The following is a 22,070-nucleotide window of genomic DNA, read 5'->3' on the forward strand; positions in this document are numbered from 1 at the left end:
TGAACAACGAGGAAATAGAGAACACTCGGTCGTGTGTACGGGGCCTAAGAGTTAGGCCGACTTATCAGTAGATAAGCCGACCTAACTCAGAATCTACGCAGACTTATGTTTAAGCGTATGCTCAAACAGAGATACGCTTAAACATATCTAAGATACGCCGTCCTATCTTAGATTGCAATATTTTGGATGGCCGCTAGGTGGCGCTTCCATTGTGGTCAGCGTAGAATATGTAAATGAGGAGATACGCCGATTCACGAACGTACGCCCGGCCGACGCAGTACTTTTACGCCGTTTGTGTAAGAGATAGGCCACGTAAAGTTAGAGCTAGGCCCTATTGGAATAGTAATGTCAAGTATGGCCGCCGTTCCCGCGTCGAAATTCAAATTTTTTACGTTGTTTGCGTAAGTCGTCCGTGAAGTGGGATGTACGTCGTTTACGTCCACGTCAAAATCAATAGGCCCGTGCGGCGTACTTAGCCGCAATGCACACTGGGAAATGTAGGCGCCCGGCGCATGCGCAGTATAAGAAAAAAAGTAAAAAACGTGAGGTCAAGCCTCATTAGCATAAAACACGCCCCCCTCAAACACATTTGAATTAGGCGCCCTTACGCCCGCCCGCTTTAGGCTACGCTGCCGTAAGATAGCAGGCAAGTACATTGTGAATCATGTACTTGCCTAGCTGACTTACGGCGGCGTAGCCTAAACACGCTAAGCTACGCCGCCGCAAGTTTGCACCATTGTACCTGAATCTAGCTAATAGTAAGTAATCAGACTTAGTGTAAAATCATATTTCTTTCTCCAACACAGTGGTTTACACGGTTCAAATTACATTGATGACCTTCCTACCAAAAATGAAAAAGGCAAATCCTTCCTGGGTTAGCTGTATATACTAAGTATGTGTGTATATTGCATACACCTCTCTGTGATCTCTGGGAACATTAAACAGCATCACCTCCCAAACATTTGTACATTTCCCCACTAGCATTCTATGGATCTGATATCTTGTAAATGGGAAAGGGGGTACAGGCAAACAAGAGATCAACAAAATTATTGTCCTTTAATGCGGTGCATAAGAAATATTGATCTGATAACTTGTCACTTAATACATAAGTTGGACATCATGCTCTATTAGTATTCATGTGCAAGTGTATGTTTTCCAGCTATGGTTTATCTAATATTAATAAACACATGTTTTCCAACCAGACCTTATTAAAAAACATATGTTATAAGAGAGCCTACACAAGTCCTGAGGGAAGCTTAGAGCCACCAATAAGACCTGGGGGCAGGATTTCGCAGCCTGATATTAATGTACATTTTGTTAAAGATGACCATATTTGTTAAATGTATTTGCAAACCTTTTACATACAACTGAAATCTTTCCTGGCTATCATCCCCTTTGTCTGCTGTAAGCTGCTCTCATTTTGTTTTAGTACTAAGTGAAGTTAATAAAAAAACTGTTAAAGTAATAATCATGATATAAACATGTTTTTTTGGTTTTAAAGACAATGCAGAAAGTTAAAGCTGAACTCCAGGCAAACAACTAAATATACTGTAAGAGAATGTATAAAACAATTGTTATGGCATTTTAACCGCCCCCCCCCCCCCCCCCCCATGGTCTGCTAAGTAGATATCAAATATATATATATTTTTATATTTTGTTATAAAATTTTGCAAACGGGTAATTTTTCTCCTTCGTTGATGTACGCTGATGAGGCTGCACTGATGGGCTGCACTGATGGACATCGATAAGGCACTGGTGGGCACTGATAGGCGGCACTGGTGGGCACTGAGAGGTGATACTGAGAGGTGCCACTGAAGGGCATTGATAGATGGCACTATGCAAACTGAAATGAAGGTGACATTACCATTGTATGACACTCCCCAGCAGTTCACACTGCCATATGCGAACTGCTGGGGAGTGTCATACAATGGTAATGTCACCTTCATTTGACATGAATCACACCCATGCGATTCTGGTGTGGACAAAAAAAAGGGTCCTGTGCTTGTTTGGTCCAAATGAGATGCGATTTCAGCCATACAGTTTGTATGGCTGAAATCGCACAGACATCGCATGTGATCTGAACAGCAATGCGGTGCAAATCACTTGCGATCTCGCACAGCGCACTAATGTGAACCAGCCTTAAGTTCATTCAGCCTTACTAGGTGTAAGTATAAAAAGTGAGAAATCCACCCCTCCCCCACATAACACATCCTGGTAATATAAAGAAATGTTGCATATGTGATCAGGTGACCTCAGACACACCACATTGCAATAGAACAATAATAATACGATCACTCGAGCTTCTACTCTGCCCAGCTCTGACTAAATACATCTCCCATAATCACTTGTCTATGTATATTCTGCTGGCTGTTCATTGCACCATACATTACCTCTCACCAGGGCCGGACTTACCATTGGGCTTGACTGGGCTCAAGCCCATGGGCCCGGCCCAATAGGGGGCCCCGGGCCCAATCGTGGCAACCCTCCATTCTTGGCAATCGCGGCAACCCCCTCCCGCAATTTTGCGTCAATCGCAGCAATCCCCTCTCGTGGCAACTGCGGCAACCCCTTCTGCAATTTTGCGGCAACCGCTGCCCCTTCACTGCAGCTGTGTAAGGGGCCCCAAATTACTGAAGGTGGCCCTCCGTTCAGCGTCCTCCGTCTCAACAAGTATGATCAGTTGGCGCACTGCCCCCCCCACTCAATAACATTGCTAAGTCGGTCAGCGGCGGATCCAGCCCCCCACCCCCGATCAACAATGATCACACCCCCCCGCTTCTCTGCTCCAGGGGGCCCCTTCGATTATTAAGCCCAGGGGCCCCCACCACCCTAAGTCCTGCCCTGCCTCTCACAATGAACTGTGGATCACCCCCCATATTATGATAAACATCCAGGAATGTGCATGTGTCCAAGCTAGTGCACGAGATATGTAAATAACCTGTCACTCGAAGCAAGGGGACGGAAAGGACTTTTTATTTAGACAGGCTTTTATCTGGAAGTCTGTTCATTTTCACTGAACAATAAAAGTGGATTGCTCGGAGCTGGATTAACTCTGTGTGGCAAGACTGGGCACAGATGATAGGAAATCTTATACGCTACATTGTGACATAAAAAAAAAAACTTTAAGTTTGTAATATTTGTGAGAACCTGCTGTCACATCACTTGTCAGTTATGGCATTGTACCTTTATTTTCTTGTTAACACTATGCTAACTGTACTTCTCGCATGCCCTGGAGAATTATCTCTATGTTTTTTTGTATAGCAAACATACTTTGATAACAAAATAAAAAATGATCAGGGCTGCTTCTCTTTTTTTTCCCCGCAGTTTTCCTGTCTGGAAAATTGCGATGGAGCCTACACACGGCTGGGATTCCCGGGCAAAAGCTCTCATGGCAGTTTTTCTGCAAGGAAAACTGGTCATGTGTGTGAGGCATCAGGCTACTTTCATGCCAAGGCGTTGGGGGCGTCGGCGGTAAAGTGCCGCTATTTTAAGCGGCGCTTTACCATCTTTTTTGCTACGCTTTTCGGCTGCTAGCCGCGTGCTTTTAACCCCCGCTAGCAGCTGAAAAAGGGTTAAAATCGTCCCTAAAGTGCCGGCGGTTTGCAGGACTTTTTTTGCCGTCCTGTCAGCGCACTGCTCCAGTGTGAAAGCCCTCAGGCTTTCACATTGGACTGAGAGGAGAGGCTCTTTACAGGCGCTATTTTTAGCGCTATAGCACCTGTAAAGCACCTCAGTGTGAAGGCAGCCTAATAATAAACAATTCAAAAAAGCACTGGATGTGCCTCCGATGAAGACAAATATAATAACTTACTGGTGTCTCATGTCTTTGCGATTTTTAGGTGATGAGGTCACGGCCTTTGCTTGTACAAGGCTAGGTAACCCTTGGAGGTCATGTCGTGGCATAGCTGGTAAATTGCTCATTTTTTTCTGAAACAAAAACACAAACTTTTGTTAATAATAGTAAAGCACAATGCAATCTATAATTCAACCTGGATGTAATCCAAATGAATGATATATGTACAAAGCTCAGTGAGCATTCACTTTTCCAAATTAACAGTCTATATCTTTAACCACTTGACATCCGCCCGCCGTCAAATGACGGCGGGCGGAATGCTCTATTGTTCCGACAGGACGTCATATGAAGTCCTGTCATTTAAAGCCTCTAGGGCGCGCGCACCCATCGCGTCACTGGGAACACAGTGCGCGTGCCCGGCGGCCGCGATGGCTGCCGGCCACCCGTGATTGCCCAGTAACTGAGCAGGGACGTGGAGCTCTGTGTGTAAACACAGAGCTCCACGTCCTGTCAGGGAGAGAGATACCGATCTGTGTCCCTTGTACATAGGGACACAGATTGGTCGCCTCCCCCAGTCACCCCCCTCCTCCTACAGTTAGAACACACCCAGGATACACATTTAACCCTTTCCCCGCCCCCTAGTGGTTAACCCCTTCCCTGCCAGTCACATTTATACAGTAATCAATGCATATTTATAGCACTGTTCACTGTATAAATGTGAATGGTCCCAAAAATGTGTCAAAAGTGACTGATGTGTCTGCTACAATGTCGCAGTCCCGAAAAAAAAAAAAATCATTATGTCCCCTATTTTGTAGGCAATGTAACTTTTGCGCAAACCAGGTTATTGCGATTTTTTTTTTTTACCAAAAATATGTAGAAGAATACGTATCGGCCTAAACTGAGAAAAAAATATATATTTTTTAAAAAAATTGGATATTTATAATAGCAAAAAGTAAAAAATATTGTGTTGTTTTTCAAAATTGACGCTCTTTTTTTGTTTATAGCCCAAAAAATAAAAACTGCACAGGCGATCAAATACCACCAAAAGAAAGCTCTATTTATGGGGAAAAAAGGACGTCAATTTTGTTTGGGAGCCCCTTAGCACGACCGCGCATTTGTCAGTTAAAGCGACGCAGTGCCGGAAGCTAAAATCTCGTCTGGGCAGGTATGTGCACAGTAGGCAAGTGGTTAAAAAATCAACCCCATTTTGTCTACTAGTGACAATGGCCCAGATTCACAGAGACTTACGCCGACCTATCAGTAGATACGCCGTCGTAAGTCTGAAAATGCGCCGTTGTATCTATGCGCTCATTCTTAAAATGAGCTACGCCTGAATGTTGCCTAGATACGACCGACGTAAGTCTCCTACACGGTCGTATTTTGGGTGCATATTTACGCTGGCTGCAAGGGGCGCTTACGTTGATTTGCGCGTTGAATATGTAAATGAGCAAGATACGCCGATTCACGAACGTACGTACGTACGCCCATCGCAGTAAGCTACGCCGTTTACGTAAGACATACGCCGGCGTAAAGATAAAACACCTCTATAGGTGGAGCAGCCCATGCAAGGTATGGACGACGGAACAGCCGTCGTATTTTACGTCGTTTGCGTAAGCCGTACGTGAATGGGGCTGGGCGTAGGTTACGTTTCTTAGGGAGTATTTGCGACGTGATTCTGAGCATGCCCGCGCATGCGCCATGCGAACGGCCCTTCATTTACATGGGGTCACGTTTAATTTAAATGTAGCACACCCACTACCTGCCTACTTTGAATTAGGCGGGCTTACGCCGCCCCATTTTCGCTACGCCGACGTAACTTTCGGAGCAAGTGCTTTGTGAATACTGGCCTTGCCTCACTATTTTACGTCGGCGTAGCGCAAATGGGATGCGCTACGCCGGCCAAAAGAAGCGCCGATCTCTCTGAATCTGGCCCATAGTATCTGTCCAGGGGTGCCCTTCACTTGCTGATTAATTGACCTGTCAGGATTGATAAAACAATCCTTTCAGTCCTTTGTACCAATTCACTTCTATAGCCCACACTCTTGATGAGTCCTCCACCCATTCTTAGTGACCAGGTTATTGAATGACTAACCCAGCAGGCCAGTATGGATTTAAGGATTATGTGCTACACTGCCTTGTGGGTGTATGGTAAGGTGACCAGATTTTTGAAATGAAATCAGGGGACATATTATTTTTTTTTACTAGTAATGGCAGCAATCAGCGACTCTCTGCCCCTCACCGCTCCCCTCACAGCCTGTCAAGTCTCACTCTTCGGGCCCCGGCTACTACTGGGTGGGGAGCGCCAGGGAAGGCAAGGAGATAAGCAGGCAGGCGGCTGGCCATGACTTGAGCCAACGCAGAAGAACATGCGAGCGGAGCTAAATGGGCATTAGCCCGAAACTGAAGAAATATTCACTCCATTCCGACCAGCACATGATCATCAGAAAGGAGCACAGATAATGAAAAAAAATACACCCCCCCTAAGCTAGTAGGCGCAGTGGAGCAGGGGTGTGTAATTCAGAATTTTTTTTTTTTTTATTCTGCACTGGCTGTCTTTGAAATTTCCACAGCCCCTGTTCAAATCCAATCCGGGGACAAAAACGGGGACAGACTTGGTCCGGGGACAGTGTCCTCAATCCGGGGACTGTCCCCTGAAATCGGGGATGTCTGATCACCCTAGTGTATGGTGCTATTATAATGTTGAAACTCTTATTACTTCACACAAGGAAAGTGATATAGTATAAGGCCCAAAGAGTTTTCCTGGCAAAGTAAATCAGCAATCCATAGAACATGTAATTTCTGCAGATCACCACTTATAGCATGTAAGTCAATGCCAGTCAAGGCAGCACAGTCATTTCTAGCAGACGGATTTAGTTGCCTTAGTCTGGAGGTGATCTGGATGACAGCAAGATTCCAGCTGTAGAAGCTCATGTCATGTTATGTAAGGAAGTAAATAAAAGAAGGGAAAACCCAAAAGAAAATAGGAACAGCCCAGAAAGAATAGAAAAAGTAAAAAGTCAGAGCCTGAGAGCGAAAGGGGCAAACCGAGCAAAAGTCAAAAGCTGGCAATATGCTGCGCACATTTCGGCTGGTTCCTCATAAATTGGCAGAAATTCACTCTGTGGTTAGCCCCTGTGGACATCCTCCAGCCTGACATCCTTCAAATCATGTAGAAAGTTGTCAGGAGGGGGCAGAATGTGACAGGAGAGGGCAGAATGTAACAGGAGGGGGCAGAATGTGACAGGAGGGGCAGAATGTGACAGTAGGGGGCAGAATGTGACAGGAGGGGGCAGAATGTGACAGGAGAGGGCAGAATGTGACAGGAGGGGGCAGAATGTGACAGTAGTGGGCAGAATGTGACAGTAGTGGGCAGAATGTGACAGGAGGGGGCAGAATGTGACAGGAGGGGGCAGAATGTGACAGGAGGGGGCAGAATGTGACAGAAGTGGGCAGAATGTGACAGAAGTGGGCAGAATGTGACAGGGGGGGCACAGTGTGACAGAAGGGGGGCAGTATGTGACATTTTTGCCTCCATTTACGGCATGCTTCGAGAGCTGTCAGTCTATTCCTCTTCCATGCCTGCATCATCAGCAGGTAATCTCACAAGATTATGGACCCATTGAGATTTTTCTGATCCACCCCATGTGACTTGCTACGTCACAGGGGGTGTAACAGCGTCAACGGAACGAGCAGGGCTTTTTTCTGAACGTCCGAAAATCACATTCAAAGTGTCGTTTTCTTTGGTCTAAAAAAAACACAAAAAATCGCAAAACGCAGATAAATGCTAATAAACGCGCTTTTGATCCATTGAAAAAAAAAAACGGAAAAAAACGCTAATAAACGCTATTGCAAAAATGTCAAAAAACATTGAAAGACTCCTTGCAAAGCTACTGGCGTTTTTATAACATTATTTTAGTGTCCAGTGTCATGGAGCCTTATGGTTGCAAATGATTTGAGCACTGGAGTTACTTCCTCTTTAAAGTGTTACTAAACCCACAACAGTAAAATCAGTGGGGTAGATTCAAGTACAATTGCACTTTATTTGCGGAGGCGCAGGGCAACGTTTTTGCCCTGCGCCCCCGCAAATTTACTGCGCTGCCCTTGATTCACGGAGCAGTAGCTCCGTAAATTGCGTGGGCGCGCCGGCAAAATGCCCGGCGTAAGCGCGCGCAATTTAAATGATCCCGTAGGGGGCGGGAATCCTTTAAATTAGGCGCGTTCCCGCGCCGATCGTAGAGCGCATGCTCCGTCGGGAAACTTTCCCGATGTGCATTGCGGCAAATGACGTCGCAAGGACGTCATTTGCTTCAAAGTGAACGTGAATAGCGTCCAGGGGCAGCCTTACGCGAAAGACGCCGTACGGAAACGACGTAAACTGCGTACGCAGGGCTCGCGTAACGTTGTGAATCGGCGTTAGTATGCAATTTGCATACTATACGCTGAGCACAACGGGAACGCCACCTAGCGGCCATCGCAAGAATGCAGCCTAAGATATGCGGGCATAAGAGCCTTATGCCGCGCCTATCTTAGGCTGCAGTCGGCGTAACGAGGTTCCTGAATCAGGAGCATTCGTTACGCCGGGGCAAGTAAGCAATTGCGCTGTGTAACTATGGTTACACAGGCGCAATTGCTTCTTGAATCCAGGCCAGTGTGTAAATGCAGCAAAGCATGCTTGTTATACTCAATGTGGAACCTACAGGGTTAACCCTCCACATTGTGTAAAAATGCTGTCTTCTCTGATCCTCCCCTTCTTCCACTGTCCCCAATCTATCTCCTGATAGAACAGAGCCTTGGGAGCACTCTGCACATGCTCAGTTTGGTGTGTATTACTAGAGAGTGTTTTTTTTTTCTCGGGAGAGTGCATATGATCAGCACTGAGCCAATCAGCACTGTCCAGAGGGTCAGGGGTCCTGCAGCCTCATAGGGCAATCAGGAGAGAATGAAAATACCTTGTACAAGCTTTAACCAGACACTGAAAGAAGTCACAAAACTGCTATATACTGCTGATGAGAAAAGGTATTTAGCAGTTTATATTTACTAAAATAATAGCATTTCCATGTTCTGTGTACTGTGGGAGACCAGATATAGTGAATGTGGGGCCCTGGGTTTAGTAACACTTTAAAGTAAAATGACAGGAATTTATTTTAATTTTCCATGTTATCCTCTGGGGGAACATCATCGCACCCCCTGGGGAACATCATCCCACCCCCTGGGGGAACATCATCGCACCCCCTGGGTGGACATCATTGCACCCCCTGGGGAACATCATCGCACCCCCTGGGTGGACATCATCGCACCCCCTGGGGAACATCATCGCACCCCCTAGGGAAACATCATCACACCCTCTGGGGGAACATCATCGCACCGCCTGGGTGGACATCATCCCACCCCCTGGGGGAACATCATCCCACCCCCTGGGGGGACATCATCCCACCCCCTGGGGGAACATCATCCCACCCCCTGGGGGAACATCATCACACCCCCTGGGGGAACATCATCGCAAAGCCTGGGTGGACATCATCGCACCCCATGGGCACCATCATCGCACCCCCTGGGGGAACATCATCGCACCCCCTGGGAGAACATCATCGCACCGTCTGGGTGGACATCATCGCACCCCCTGGGTGGACATCATCGCACCCCCTGGGGAACATCATCGCACCTCCTGGGGGCACATCATTGCACCCCCCGGAGGCACATCATCGCACCCCCTGGGGAACATCATCACACCCCCTGGGGGAACATCATCGCACCCCCTGGGTGGACATCATCACACCCCCTGGGGAACATCATCACACCCCCTGGGGGAACATCATCGCAAAGCCTGGGTGGACATCATCGCACCCCATGGGGAACATCATCGCACCCCCTGGGGGAACATCATCGCACCGCCTGGGGAACATCATCACACCCCCTGGGGAACATCATCACACCCCCTGGGGAACATCATCGCACCCCCTGGGGGAACATCATCGCAAAGCCTGGGTGGACATCATCGCACCCCATGGGGAACATCATCGCACCCCCTGGGGGAACATCATCGCACCACCTGGGTGGACATCATCACACCCCCTGGGGGAACATCATCACATCCTCTGGGGGAACATCATCGCACCCCCTGGGTGGACATCATCGCACCCCCTGGGTGGACATCATCGCACCCCCTGGGTGGACATCATCGCACCCCCTGGGGAACATCATCGCACCTCCTGGGGGCACATCATTGCACCCCCCGGAGGCACATCATCGCACCCCCTGGGGAACATCATCACACCCCCTGGGGGAACATCATCGCACCCCCTGGGTGGACATCATCGCACCCCCTGGGGAACATCATCACACCCCCTGGGGGAACATCATCGCAAAGCCTGGGTGGACATCATCGCACCCCATGGGGAACATCATCGCACCCCCTGGGGGAACATCATCGCACCACCTGGGTGGACATCATCACACCCCCTGGGGGAACATCATCGCACCCCCTGGGGGAACATCATCGCACCACCTGGGTGGACATCATCGCACCCCCTGGGGAACATCATCGCACCACCTGGGGAACATCATCGCACCCCCTGGGGGAACATCATTGCACCCCCCGGAGGCACATCATCGCACCCCCTGGGGGAACATCATCGCACCCCCTGGAGGAACATCATCGCACCCCCTGGGGAGCATCATCGCACCCCCTGGGGAACATCATCGCATCCCCTGGGGGAACATCATCCCACCCCCTGTGGGAACATCATCGCATCCCCTGGGGAAACATCATCGCACCCCCTGGGGAACATCATCGCACCTCCTGGGGGCACATCATTGCACCCCCCGGAGGCACATCATCGCACCCCCTGGGGAACATCATCACACCCCCTGGGGGAACATCATCGCACCCCCTGGGTGGACATCATCACACCCCCTGGGGAACATCATCACACCCCCTGGGGGAACATCATCGCAAAGCCTGGGTGGACATCATCGCACCCCATGGGGAACATCATCGCACCCCCTGGGGGAACATCATCGCACCGCCTGGGGAACATCATCACACCCCCTGGGGAACATCATCACACCCCCTGGGGAACATCATCGCACCCCCTGGGGGAACATCATCGCAAAGCCTGGGTGGACATCATCGCACCCCATGGGGAACATCATCGCACCCCCTGGGGGAACATCATCGCACCCCCTGGGTGGACATCATCACACCCCCTGGGGGAACATCATCACACCCCCTGGGGGAACATCATCACATCCTCTGGGGGAACATCATCGCACCCCCTGGGTGGACATCATCGCACCCCCTGGGTGGACATCATCGCACCCCCTGGGTGGACATCATCGCACCCCCTGGGGAACATCATCGCACCTCCTGGGGGCACATCATTGCACCCCCCGGAGGCACATCATCGCACCCCCTGGGGAACATCATCACACCCCCTGGGGGAACATCATCGCACCCCCTGGGTGGACATCATCGCACCCCCTGGGGAACATCATCACACCCCCTGGGGGAACATCATCGCAAAGCCTGGGTGGACATCATCGCACCCCATGGGGAACATCATCGCACCCCCTGGGGGAACATCATCGCACCACCTGGGTGGACATCATCACACCCCCTGGGGGAACATCATCGCACCCCCTGGGGGAACATCATCGCACCACCTGGGTGGACATCATCGCACCCCCTGGGGAACATCATCGCACCACCTGGGGAACATCATCGCACCCCCTGGGGGAACATCATTGCACCCCCCGGAGGCACATCATCGCACCCCCTGGGGGAACATCATCGCACCCCCTGGAGGAACATCATCGCACCCCCTGGGGAGCATCATCGCAGCCCCTGGGGAACATCATCGCATCCCCTGGGGGAACATCATCCCACCCCCTGTGGGAACATCATCGCATCCCCTGGGGAAACATCATCGCATCCCCTGGGGAAACATCATCGCACCCCCTGGGGGAACATCATCGCACCCCCTGGGAGAACATCATCGCACCGTCTGGGTGGACATCATCGCACCCCCTGGGGAACATCATCACACCCCCTGGGGGAACATCATCGCAAAGCCTGGGTGGACATCATCGCACCCCATGGGGAACATCATCGCACCCCCTGGGGGAACATCATCGCACCGCCTGGGGAACATCATCACACCCCCTGGGGAACATCATCACACCCCCTGGGGAACATCATCGCACCCCCTGGGGGAACATCATCGCAAAGCCTGGGTGGACATCATCGCACCCCATGGGGAACATCATCGCACCCCCTGGGGGAACATCATCGCACCACCTGGGTGGACATCATCACACCCCCTGGGGGAACATCATCACACCCCCTGGGGGAACATCATCACGTCCTCTGGGGGAACATCATCGCACCCCCTGGGTGGACATCATCGCACCCCCTGGGTGGACATCATCGCACCCCCTGGGTGGACATCATCGCACCCCCTGGGGAACATCATCGCACCTCCTGGGGGCACATCATTGCACCCCCCGGAGGCACATCATCGCACCCCCTGGGGAACATCATCACACCCCCTGGGGGAACATCATCGCACCCCCTGGGTGGACATCATCGCACCCCCTGGGGAACATCATCGCACCCCCTGGGGGAACATCATCGCAAAGCCTGGGTGGACATCATCGCACCCCATGGGGAACATCATCGCACCCCCTGGGGGAACATCATCGCACCACCTGGGTGGACATCATCACACCCCCTGGGGGAACATCATCGCACCCCCTGGGGGAACATCATCGCACCACCTGGGTGGACATCATCGCACCCCCTGGGGAACATCATCGCACCACCTGGGGAACATCATCGCACCCCCTGGGGGAACATCATTGCACCCCCCGGAGGCACATCATCGCACCCCCTGGGGGAACATCATCGCACCCCCTGGAGGAACATCATCGCACCCCCTGGGGAGCATCATCGCAGCCCCTGGGGAACATCATCGCATCCCCTGGGGGAACATCATCCCACCCCCTGTGGGAACATCATCGCATCCCCTGGGGAAACATCATCGCACCCCCTGGGGAACATCATCGCACCTCCTGGGGGCACATCATCGCACCCCCCGGAGGCACATCATCGCACCCCCTGGGGAACATCATCACACCCCCTGGGGGAACATCATCGCACCCCCTGGGTGGACATCATCACACCCCCTGGGGAACATCATCACACCCCCTGGGGGAACATCATCGCAAAGCCTGGGTGGACATCATCGCACCCCATGGGGAACATCATCGCACCCCCTGGGGGAACATCATCGCACCGCCTGGGGAACATCATCACACCCCCTGGGGAACATCATCACACCCCCTGGGGAACATCATCGCACCCCCTGGGGGAACATCATCGCAAAGCCTGGGTGGACATCATCGCACCCCATGGGGAACATCATCGCACCCCCTGGGGGAACATCATCGCACCACCTGGGTGGACATCATCACACCCCCTGGGGGAACATCATCACACCCCCTGGGGGAACATCATCACATCCTCTGGGGGAACATCATCGCACCCCCTGGGTGGACATCATCGCACCCCCTGGGTGGACATCATCGCACCCCCTGGGTGGACATCATCGCACCCCCTGGGGAACATCATCGCACCTCCTGGGGGCACATCATTGCACCCCCCGGAGGCACATCATCGCACCCCCTGGGGAACATCATCACACCCCCTGGGGGAACATCATCGCACCCCCTGGGTGGACATCATCGCACCCCCTGGGGAACATCATCACACCCCCTGGGGGAACATCATCGCAAAGCCTGGGTGGACATCATCGCACCCCATGGGGGAACATCATCGCACCCCCTGGGGGAACATCATCGCACCACCTGGGTGGACATCATCGCACCCCCTGGGGAACATCATCGCACCCCCTGGGGAACATCATCGCACCCCCTGGGGGAACATCATTGCACCCCCCGGAGGCACATCATCGCACCCCCTGGGGGAACATCATCGCACCCCCTGGAGGAACATCATCGCACCCCCTGGGGAGCATCATCGCAGCCCCTGGGGAACATCATCGCATCCCCTGGGGGAACATCATCCCACCCCCTGTGGGAACATCATCGCATCCCCTGGGGAAACATCATCGCACCCCCTGGGGAACATCATCGCACCTCCTGGGGGCACATCATTGCACCCCCCGGAGGCACATCATCGCACCCCCTGGGGAACATCATCACACCCCCTGGGGGAACATCATCGCACCCCCTGGGTGGACATCATCACACCCCCTGGGGAACATCATCACACCCCCTGGGGGAACATCATCGCAAAGCCTGGGTGGACATCATCGCACCCCATGGGGAACATCATCGCACCCCCTGGGGGAACATCATCGCACCGCCTGGGGAACATCATCACACCCCCTGGGGAACATCATCACACCCCCTGGGGAACATCATCGCACCCCCTGGGGGAACATCATCGCAAAGCCTGGGTGGACATCATCGCACCCCATGGGGAACATCATCGCACCCCCTGGGGGAACATCATCGCACCACCTGGGTGGACATCATCACACCCCCTGGGGGAACATCATCACACCCCCTGGGGGAACATCATCACATCCTCTGGGGGAACATCATCGCACCCCCTGGGTGGACATCATCGCACCCCCTGGGTGGACATCATCGCACCCCCTGGGGGGACATCATCGCACCCCCTGGGGAACATCATCGCACCTCCTGGGGGAACATCATTGCACCCCCCGGAGGCACATCATCGCACCCCCTGGGGAACATCATCACACCCCCTGGGGGAACATCATCGCACCCCCTGGGGGGACATCATCGCCCCCCCTGGGGAACATCATCACACCCCCTGGGGGAACATCATCGCAAAGCCTGGGTGGACATCATCGCACCCCATGGGGGAACATCATCGCACCCCCTGGGGGAACATCATCGCACCACCTGGGTGGACATCATCGCACCCCCTGGGGAACATCATCGCACCACCTGGGGAACATCATCGCACCCCCTGGGGGAACATCATTGCACCCCCCGGAGGCACATCATCGCACCCCCTGGGGGAACATCATCGCACCCCCTGGAGGAACATCATCGCACCCCCTGGGGAGCATCATCGCACCCCCTGGGGAACATCATCGCATCCCCTGGGGGAACATCATCCCACCCCCTGTGGGAACATCATCGCATCCCCTGGGGAAACATCATCGCACCCCCTGGGGAACATCATCGCACCTCCTGGGGGCACATCATTGCACCCCCCGGAGGCACATCATCGCACCCCCTGGGGAACATCATCACACCCCCTGGGGGAACATCATCGCACCCCCTGGGTGGACATCATCACACCCCCTGGGGAACATCATCACACCCCCTGGGGGAACATCATCGCAAAGCCTGGGTGGACATCATCGCACCCCATGGGGAACATCATCGCACCCCCTGGGGGAACATCATCGCACCGCCTGGGGAACATCATCACACCCCCTGGGGAACATCATCACACCCCCTGGGGAACATCATCGCACCCCCTGGGGGAACATCATCGCAAAGCCTGGGTGGACATCATCGCACCCCATGGGGAACATCATCGCACCCCCTGGGGGAACATCATCGCACCACCTGGGTGGACATCATCACACCCCCTGGGGGAACATCATCACACCCCCTGGGGGAACATCATCACATCCTCTGGGGGAACATCATCGCACCCCCTGGGTGGACATCATCGCACCCCCTGGGTGGACATCATCGCACCCCCTGGGTGGACATCATCGCACCCCCTGGGGAACATCATCGCACCCCCTGGGGGGACATCATTGCACCCCCCGGGGGAACATCATCGCACCCCCTGGGGAACATCATCACACCCCCTGGGGGAACATCATCGCACCCCCTGGGTGGACATCATCGCACCCCCTGGGGAACATCATCACACCCCCTGGGGGAACATCATCGCAAAGCCTGGGTGGACATCATCGCACCCCATGGGGAACATCATCGCACCCCCTGGGGGAACATCATCGCACCACCTGGGTGGACATCATCACACCCCCTGGGGGAACATCATCGCACCCCCTGGGGGAACATCATCGCACCACCTGGGTGGACATCATCGCACCCCCTGGGGAACATCATCGCACCACCTGGGGAACATCATCGCACCCCCTGGGGGAACATCATTGCACCCCCCGGAGGCACATCATCGCACCCCCTGGGGGAACATCATCGCACCCCCTGGAGGAACATCATCGCACCCCCTGGGGAGCATCATCGCAGCCCCTGGGGAACATCATCGCATCCCCTGGGGGAACATCATCCCACCCCCTGTGGGAACATCATCGCATCCCCTGGGGAAACATCATCGCATCCCCTGGGGAAACATCATCGCACCCCCTGTGGGAACATCATCGCACCCCCTGGGTGCACAGGGATCCATGACCTTGCCATGCTCCCACCTCATTATTGCCGCTACCACCAGACCACCTAGAAGACTGTGGGAAAAGGGTATGCATTGGGGTATTTTCAGGTGGGGCTCACACCTGGCATCTCAAGAATGTGTATGTTTGCACTACATACATAGGGCAACCCTTTCATTTCAATGGGCTGCCTTACCTGCGACAAACGCACAAAAGAACATGTCCTTTTCTGGGCATTGGGCGTCACACTTTTTTTTAATGTGCGTTTGTTGCTGCCTTTTGTTACAAATATGCATGTCGGTTTGCTGTGTTTCGGGTGCCATCAACAATAAATGGCAACGCATGTGCCGTTTTTTATTTGTTCGCTTAGATGTGACTGCGGCCTCTAAGATGCCAGGAGGGGCGTCATGGAATGGGGAAGGCAAGTGGCGGGGATGATGTAACAATCCTGGAGAGCTGTGATTGGAAAGAAAGCAATGATGACCAGCGGAGGCCGGTCCATAAGTGGTGCAGGGCACTGCCCCCCCTAATCTCAATGCAGGGCGCCGGACGCATGCATTTCTACAGGTTTTATTTTATTTTTTAAGCACATGATTAGAGCCTGAGGCTCTAAATGGCTTCAAAAGGCTTTGGCTCTGGGTCGCAGAGCACTGCGCCAGAAGCCCACCCAGTTGTAACATTAGCGAATCAACATTCACTATTTTCTTCATGTTTCTCCTCCCGGCCAATCACGACAGGAAGTGGGGAGGAGAAGCAACCGGATTGGCTGGGAGGAGAAGACGGGAACCCGGATAGGGTAAGTGTGGTGAGGGTGGGCGAGCGGGGGGTTTGCTTGCTGCCTCCCACCCCAAAAAAACGGAGCACTGATGACGATAATAATCCAGCCTGGAATCATGGAGTGACATCATTCTTCTCTATTGATCTGCACACATTCCCCACTTATCACCGAACTACTTGCCTCTACTTCTGCCTGATCTGTACAAACACTTGTATCGTTGTGAAAACACCGAGCGATCACACATTCGCTCGCACTGTACAAGCGGAAAGTCCCTCCCGGTAACTTACCTGCGACACTGCACCACTTCTATAGTACTATAGGAACGTTTACACCGGGTAACCACGGCAACCTCGCTCAACACTCCCAGGAAGGTATTCCCCGCCCACCCGACTAGGTTAAACCAATCGCTTAACACATGCAAATGACTGCTTCGGTCTGATCCGTGGGAACACGCTCAGATGGAAAGGTAAACCCTGATTGGTTCTTGTGGACTCGGCTGAAGCGCTGAGCTCCCAATGAGATCGTTGCTACAGTAGTTGTGATAGGAGAGAAAGCACAGAGAGTGACAAAAGCTTGTGACAGAGAAGAGACCGTCCATCCATAGACGCGTGATGGTGCAGTCATAGACCACCATAGATGTTACCTCAGTGCTCAGAGGGCGCGAAGCCGTAGACTTTGTAGCAGTACACAGAGAACATTTGTGTCCGTGACAGCCGAAAAAAATTGCATTACAAAACTCAATATGCGTTTTATTTCAAACACATGTCTTGTTTTTATTTTACTTTTAGACCCCTTTCACACTTATGTGACTTGTCCTGCGATTTGGGACTGCAAAGTCGCATGACAAGTCATACCCCATGATTTCCAATGATAACCATTCATATCTGCGCAACTTCAAAGAAGTCCCTGCACTACTTTGGTCCAACTTTGATGCGAGTTGAGGTCCATAGACCTCAAGTTTACACAGGTATTCCCTGAAATCGTGGCAAAATCACGCCCGTAAAATCGCACGACTTTTAAGTCGTGGCAGAGTGAAAGGGGCCATAATGCGTTCCGTTAAATCCAATGTAAAGTGTTTTTTTTATGGGTTTTGCATGTGTTTTTCTTCCTCTGTCATTTGGGAAAAATGGACACAGGACTCAAAAAACAAATTTTGGACCGGATTCACGTAGCACTTACGCCGACGTATCTCGAAATACGCAGCATAAGTGTAAATGTGCGCCGTCGTATCTGTGCGCTGTACCCACAGAACTAGATACGCCTGAAAATAGTCTTCCGACGACGTAACTTTCCTACGCTGGCTTATCGTGGGCGCATATTTACGCTGGACGCATCTGGCGCTCCCATTGATTTCCTATTCAAATATGCAAATGAGTGAGCTACGGCGATTCACGAACGTACATGCGCCCGGCGCAGGCTACGCGATGTGCGCGTAAGTTGTACGCCCGGCCTAAAGTTACCCCTCATAAAGCAGGTGTAACTCAGCAACAGACGTACACAGGTCAGCTGGAGAGCAGCTACAGCAGCACCGTTACGGACGAGCTGATTAACCACACTTGCAGGACAACACATCTGTATGCCAACATGCCAGGGGCAGCCATGGTCATAGCACTACTACTGTGTCCACAGGCATGTAGGAGGGCACGGGAGAGGATATACCGAACGCGCATGAACGTCTTTGGCATGGGGGATTCGGAGGTGTATCGCATCTTCAGATTCAGCCCTGATGCCATCCTTGTGTGCCAGATCATCGGTGCATGTTGCGTGCTGCACAACTACGCCATGAAAAAGGGCCTGGAGATAGACATATGTGATGACCCGACCCCCCCAACCACACAGTCCCCCCCTGTTCGAGGCTCACTCGTCTGCTGAGGGAACAGCAGTCAGGAGTGGCCTCGTGGAATGCATCTTTGCACGTTAAACACAGACATTCATCATGGCACAAGGAGAATGCACGCATGCACACCACTGTGGTCCCTAGCTCACACACACCACATCCACCTCACATTGGAGTAGCCCAAGTCCACCATGCAGGACTTGGGAGCAGCAACGCCGCGCCAAGGCCCCAATGGTGTTACTGTCCATTCATACCACATTCACATGGTCGTAGGGATAACCTCTCCCTGATGACCCAGGGTGACACACTTTGCTGGCAGGTATGTCACCCCCACATTCACACACCAGTCACACTGTAGCCTGCACTCCTCACCGTGTGCATTCACTACAAAATAAAAAAACGCTCATAACCTGAGCATAAACAAAACAAAAACGCTCATAACCTGAGCATAAACAAAACAAAAATGCTCATAACTAGAGCAAAGATAATTTAAAAAAAGGCAATCAATTGCCCTGTCGTTGGCCACGCCTTGTGCCACGGCTCCGGCTCCTCAGTTGCCTAGGGGGAGCATCGGGTGGGAGGGGTGGGGCATCTGGAGGAGGATCGTCCCCAGGTCTGCCACTCCTGGCAGGTGCTGGCTGCCGGCCCTCCATTGCCAGGGCTATGCGGGTGAGGACCGCATTAGTTTGCGCCTGCATCCGCAGCTGGCGGGTGGTGTTGTGCTGCTGGTGGCGCCTCGTCTGCCTCCCCTCTGCCTTGATGGCAGCAGTATTGGCCTTTACAGCCACTGCCAGGCTCTTGACCTCTGCCACGAGGCATGATGTTGTGGCCTGCAGCTCCCTAACGCAGGCCACAATCGCAGCACAGTTCCCACAGACATCCTGCAGGCTCTCATTTATCTGTGCCGAGGAGGCCAGGCTTTCTGCCACACATCGCAGGTCCCTGGCTACAGCACCCATATGGCGGGCCTGATCCCTTGCAAGATTTTCCTGGAGGGACTCAGGAATACCCCTGGTCTTGCGTGTCGCCTTCCTGGGGGCAGGAGAGGCTTGGGGCCGTGTGTACGGGGAGGCCCTTGAGGGGCTTTCCCTGATGGTGGAGGAGGGTGAGGGGTTTCCCCTCATGTGGGAGGAGGTTTGGGAGGGTCCAGGGATGATGGGATCCTCCTCAACGAGGTACACAACTTCCTCCAGGTCCACTTGCTCCTCCACAACTTCCTCTAAAGGAGAGGTGTGGGCACACTCATCCGGGGATGGCGTGGGTCGTCCAGCAGATGACGACGGGTCCGCTCCCTCCAGCACATCTGTGGATGACACAAAGCATTTACATGTTCGTGGACCCACACACTTGCCACATGTTCCCTTCCACCCCCTCACATGCTACACACCGGATAGGGGATAAAACACACTTACCTGTCCTCAAGCCCTGTTTATCGGAATCAAATCCCTCCATGCCCTCCACCTGGTCCCGCTGCAGACATTGGGCGATGACCTCCTCCTCCTCATCGGTCAAACGCAGAGCAGAGGCTGGTCCTCCTCCTGTGCCCCTGGTGTGCCTCCTCATAAGGGCCAGCTTGTCACGGACCCGACGTCTCAGGTCATTAATCTTTTTTTGTACATCGTCGGGGGTCCTGGTCTCATTACGGACGGCATTGACCTCCAGGGTAATCTCCTCCAGGATCTCCCTCTTACGTGCCCTGCTGGTCCAGACACTGTGGGCACCATGGAGGAACTTGTCATATTTGGCTATTCCAGAAATAATAATAGCCCTCTCCTCCCTCAAAAAGTTCTTCTTCCTCCTCTCCTTGCCTCCATTTACAGCTGCCGCCATCGCTCAGCAAAAGTACCTTGCTTCAGGGGGGGAAACAAGCAGGATGTACTTTTGCACCAGACGGGCACATGGTTGGGCGTATTTGGCTCGGAGTAAGCCGGTGGGCCGGCGTATCCCAGGAACTTGCGCCGGCATAGTTGTGAGCATGCGCACAGGGGAGCGATCATACGTCCACGTCACTGCGCATGCTCCGTTCATGATACGCCGGGCGTAAAACACTGCTACACACTTGGACCATCATTTGCATAAGGTCACACCCACTTACACTTACGCTGGCTTACTCCTACGAAATTACGTTACGACGGCGCAACGTTGGGAGCATTTCCATTGTGAATACTGTGCTCGCCGATCTGCGCAAAGTCGGCGTAGCGTATATTCGATACGCTACGCCCGCATAAAGATGCGCCGAGGTATGTGAATCTGGGCCATAGTGTTTTACAATGAAAGATGTGTTTTTCACATAACATTCTAAAGATGCAGCAAGCTGGGCTGAACAGTTACAAAGTATTTAAATTCATTTACATGTTCTTTGTGACACGCTGAGCACAGATGTGAACAGCCCTAAGGCTCCGTTTGTGCAACTTGTCCTGCGACTTGAGACTGCAAAGTCGCATGACAAGTCTTACCTCATGATTTCCAATGAGTACCGTACATATCTGTGCGACTTCAAGTCACAGCGACTATAAAGAAGTCCCTGCACTATTTGTGGTTCAACTTTAAAGCCACTTGAGGTCCATAGACCACAAGAATACAAAAGCATTGCTTCAAGTCGCATCAAAATCGTGGCAAAAAATTGCGTTGCTTTCAGGTCGCAATAGTGGAAACCTAGCCTAAGACACTCGTTAGAATGCTAATTTCGGTGTGCATTTGATCCAACTTTACACTCAATGGCCCAGATTCAAGTAGAATGGAGCAATATTTGCGTGGGCAAAGAGCAAAGATTTTTCTCTGCGCCCACGCAAATATTTCCATTTGCCCAGCGATTCACGGAGCAGTAGCTCCGTAAATTGCGCGGGCGCTATGCTAATTAGCCCTGCGTAAGGGCGCCTAATGTAAATGATCCCGCCGGGGGCGGGAATCATTTGAATTAGGCGCGCTTTCGCGCCGAGCTAACAGCGCATGCTCCGTCGGGAAACTTTCCCGACGTGCATTGCGGCAAATGACGTCGCAAGGACGTCATTTGCTTCTAAGTGAACGTGAATGGCGTCCAGCGCCATTCACGGTTCACTTACGTAAACGACGTGAAATTTAAATTTCACGGGCGGGAGGCGCAGCTATACTTTAGCATTGGCTGCGCCTGCTATTAGCAGGAGCAGCCTTATGCTAAAGGCGCCGTACGGAAACTCCGTACCTTGCGTACGCAGGGCCCGCGCAACTTTTGTGAATCGGTGGTAGTATGCAATT

At 52.6% G+C, this 22,070-nt stretch overlaps 1 protein-coding gene across 3 annotated transcripts in view; it reads right to left on the bottom strand.

Moving 5' to 3' along the window:
* Positions 1–22,070, bottom strand: part of TTC29 (tetratricopeptide repeat domain 29) — a 374,706-nt gene that overhangs the window by 348,172 nt on the left and 4,464 nt on the right. For 2 of the 3 annotated variants that reach the window (XM_040331774.1, XM_040331760.1), the window contains exons 1-2: positions 17,287–17,372; positions 3,812–3,927 (exon numbers count right to left, since the gene is read on the bottom strand). In XM_040331774.1, the coding sequence (XP_040187708.1) occupies positions 3,812–3,921 (110 nt within the window). In that variant the 5' untranslated portion in view covers positions 3,922–3,927; positions 17,287–17,372. Of the gene's footprint in view, positions 1–3,811; positions 3,928–17,286; positions 17,373–22,070 lie in introns of those variants that run through there. The other variant, XM_040331767.1, reaches the window with a different exon arrangement.

The sequence above is a fragment of the Rana temporaria genome, chromosome 1, assembly GCF_905171775.1.
Source record: "Rana temporaria chromosome 1, aRanTem1.1, whole genome shotgun sequence".
Lineage (NCBI taxonomy): Eukaryota > Metazoa > Chordata > Amphibia > Anura > Ranidae > Rana > Rana temporaria.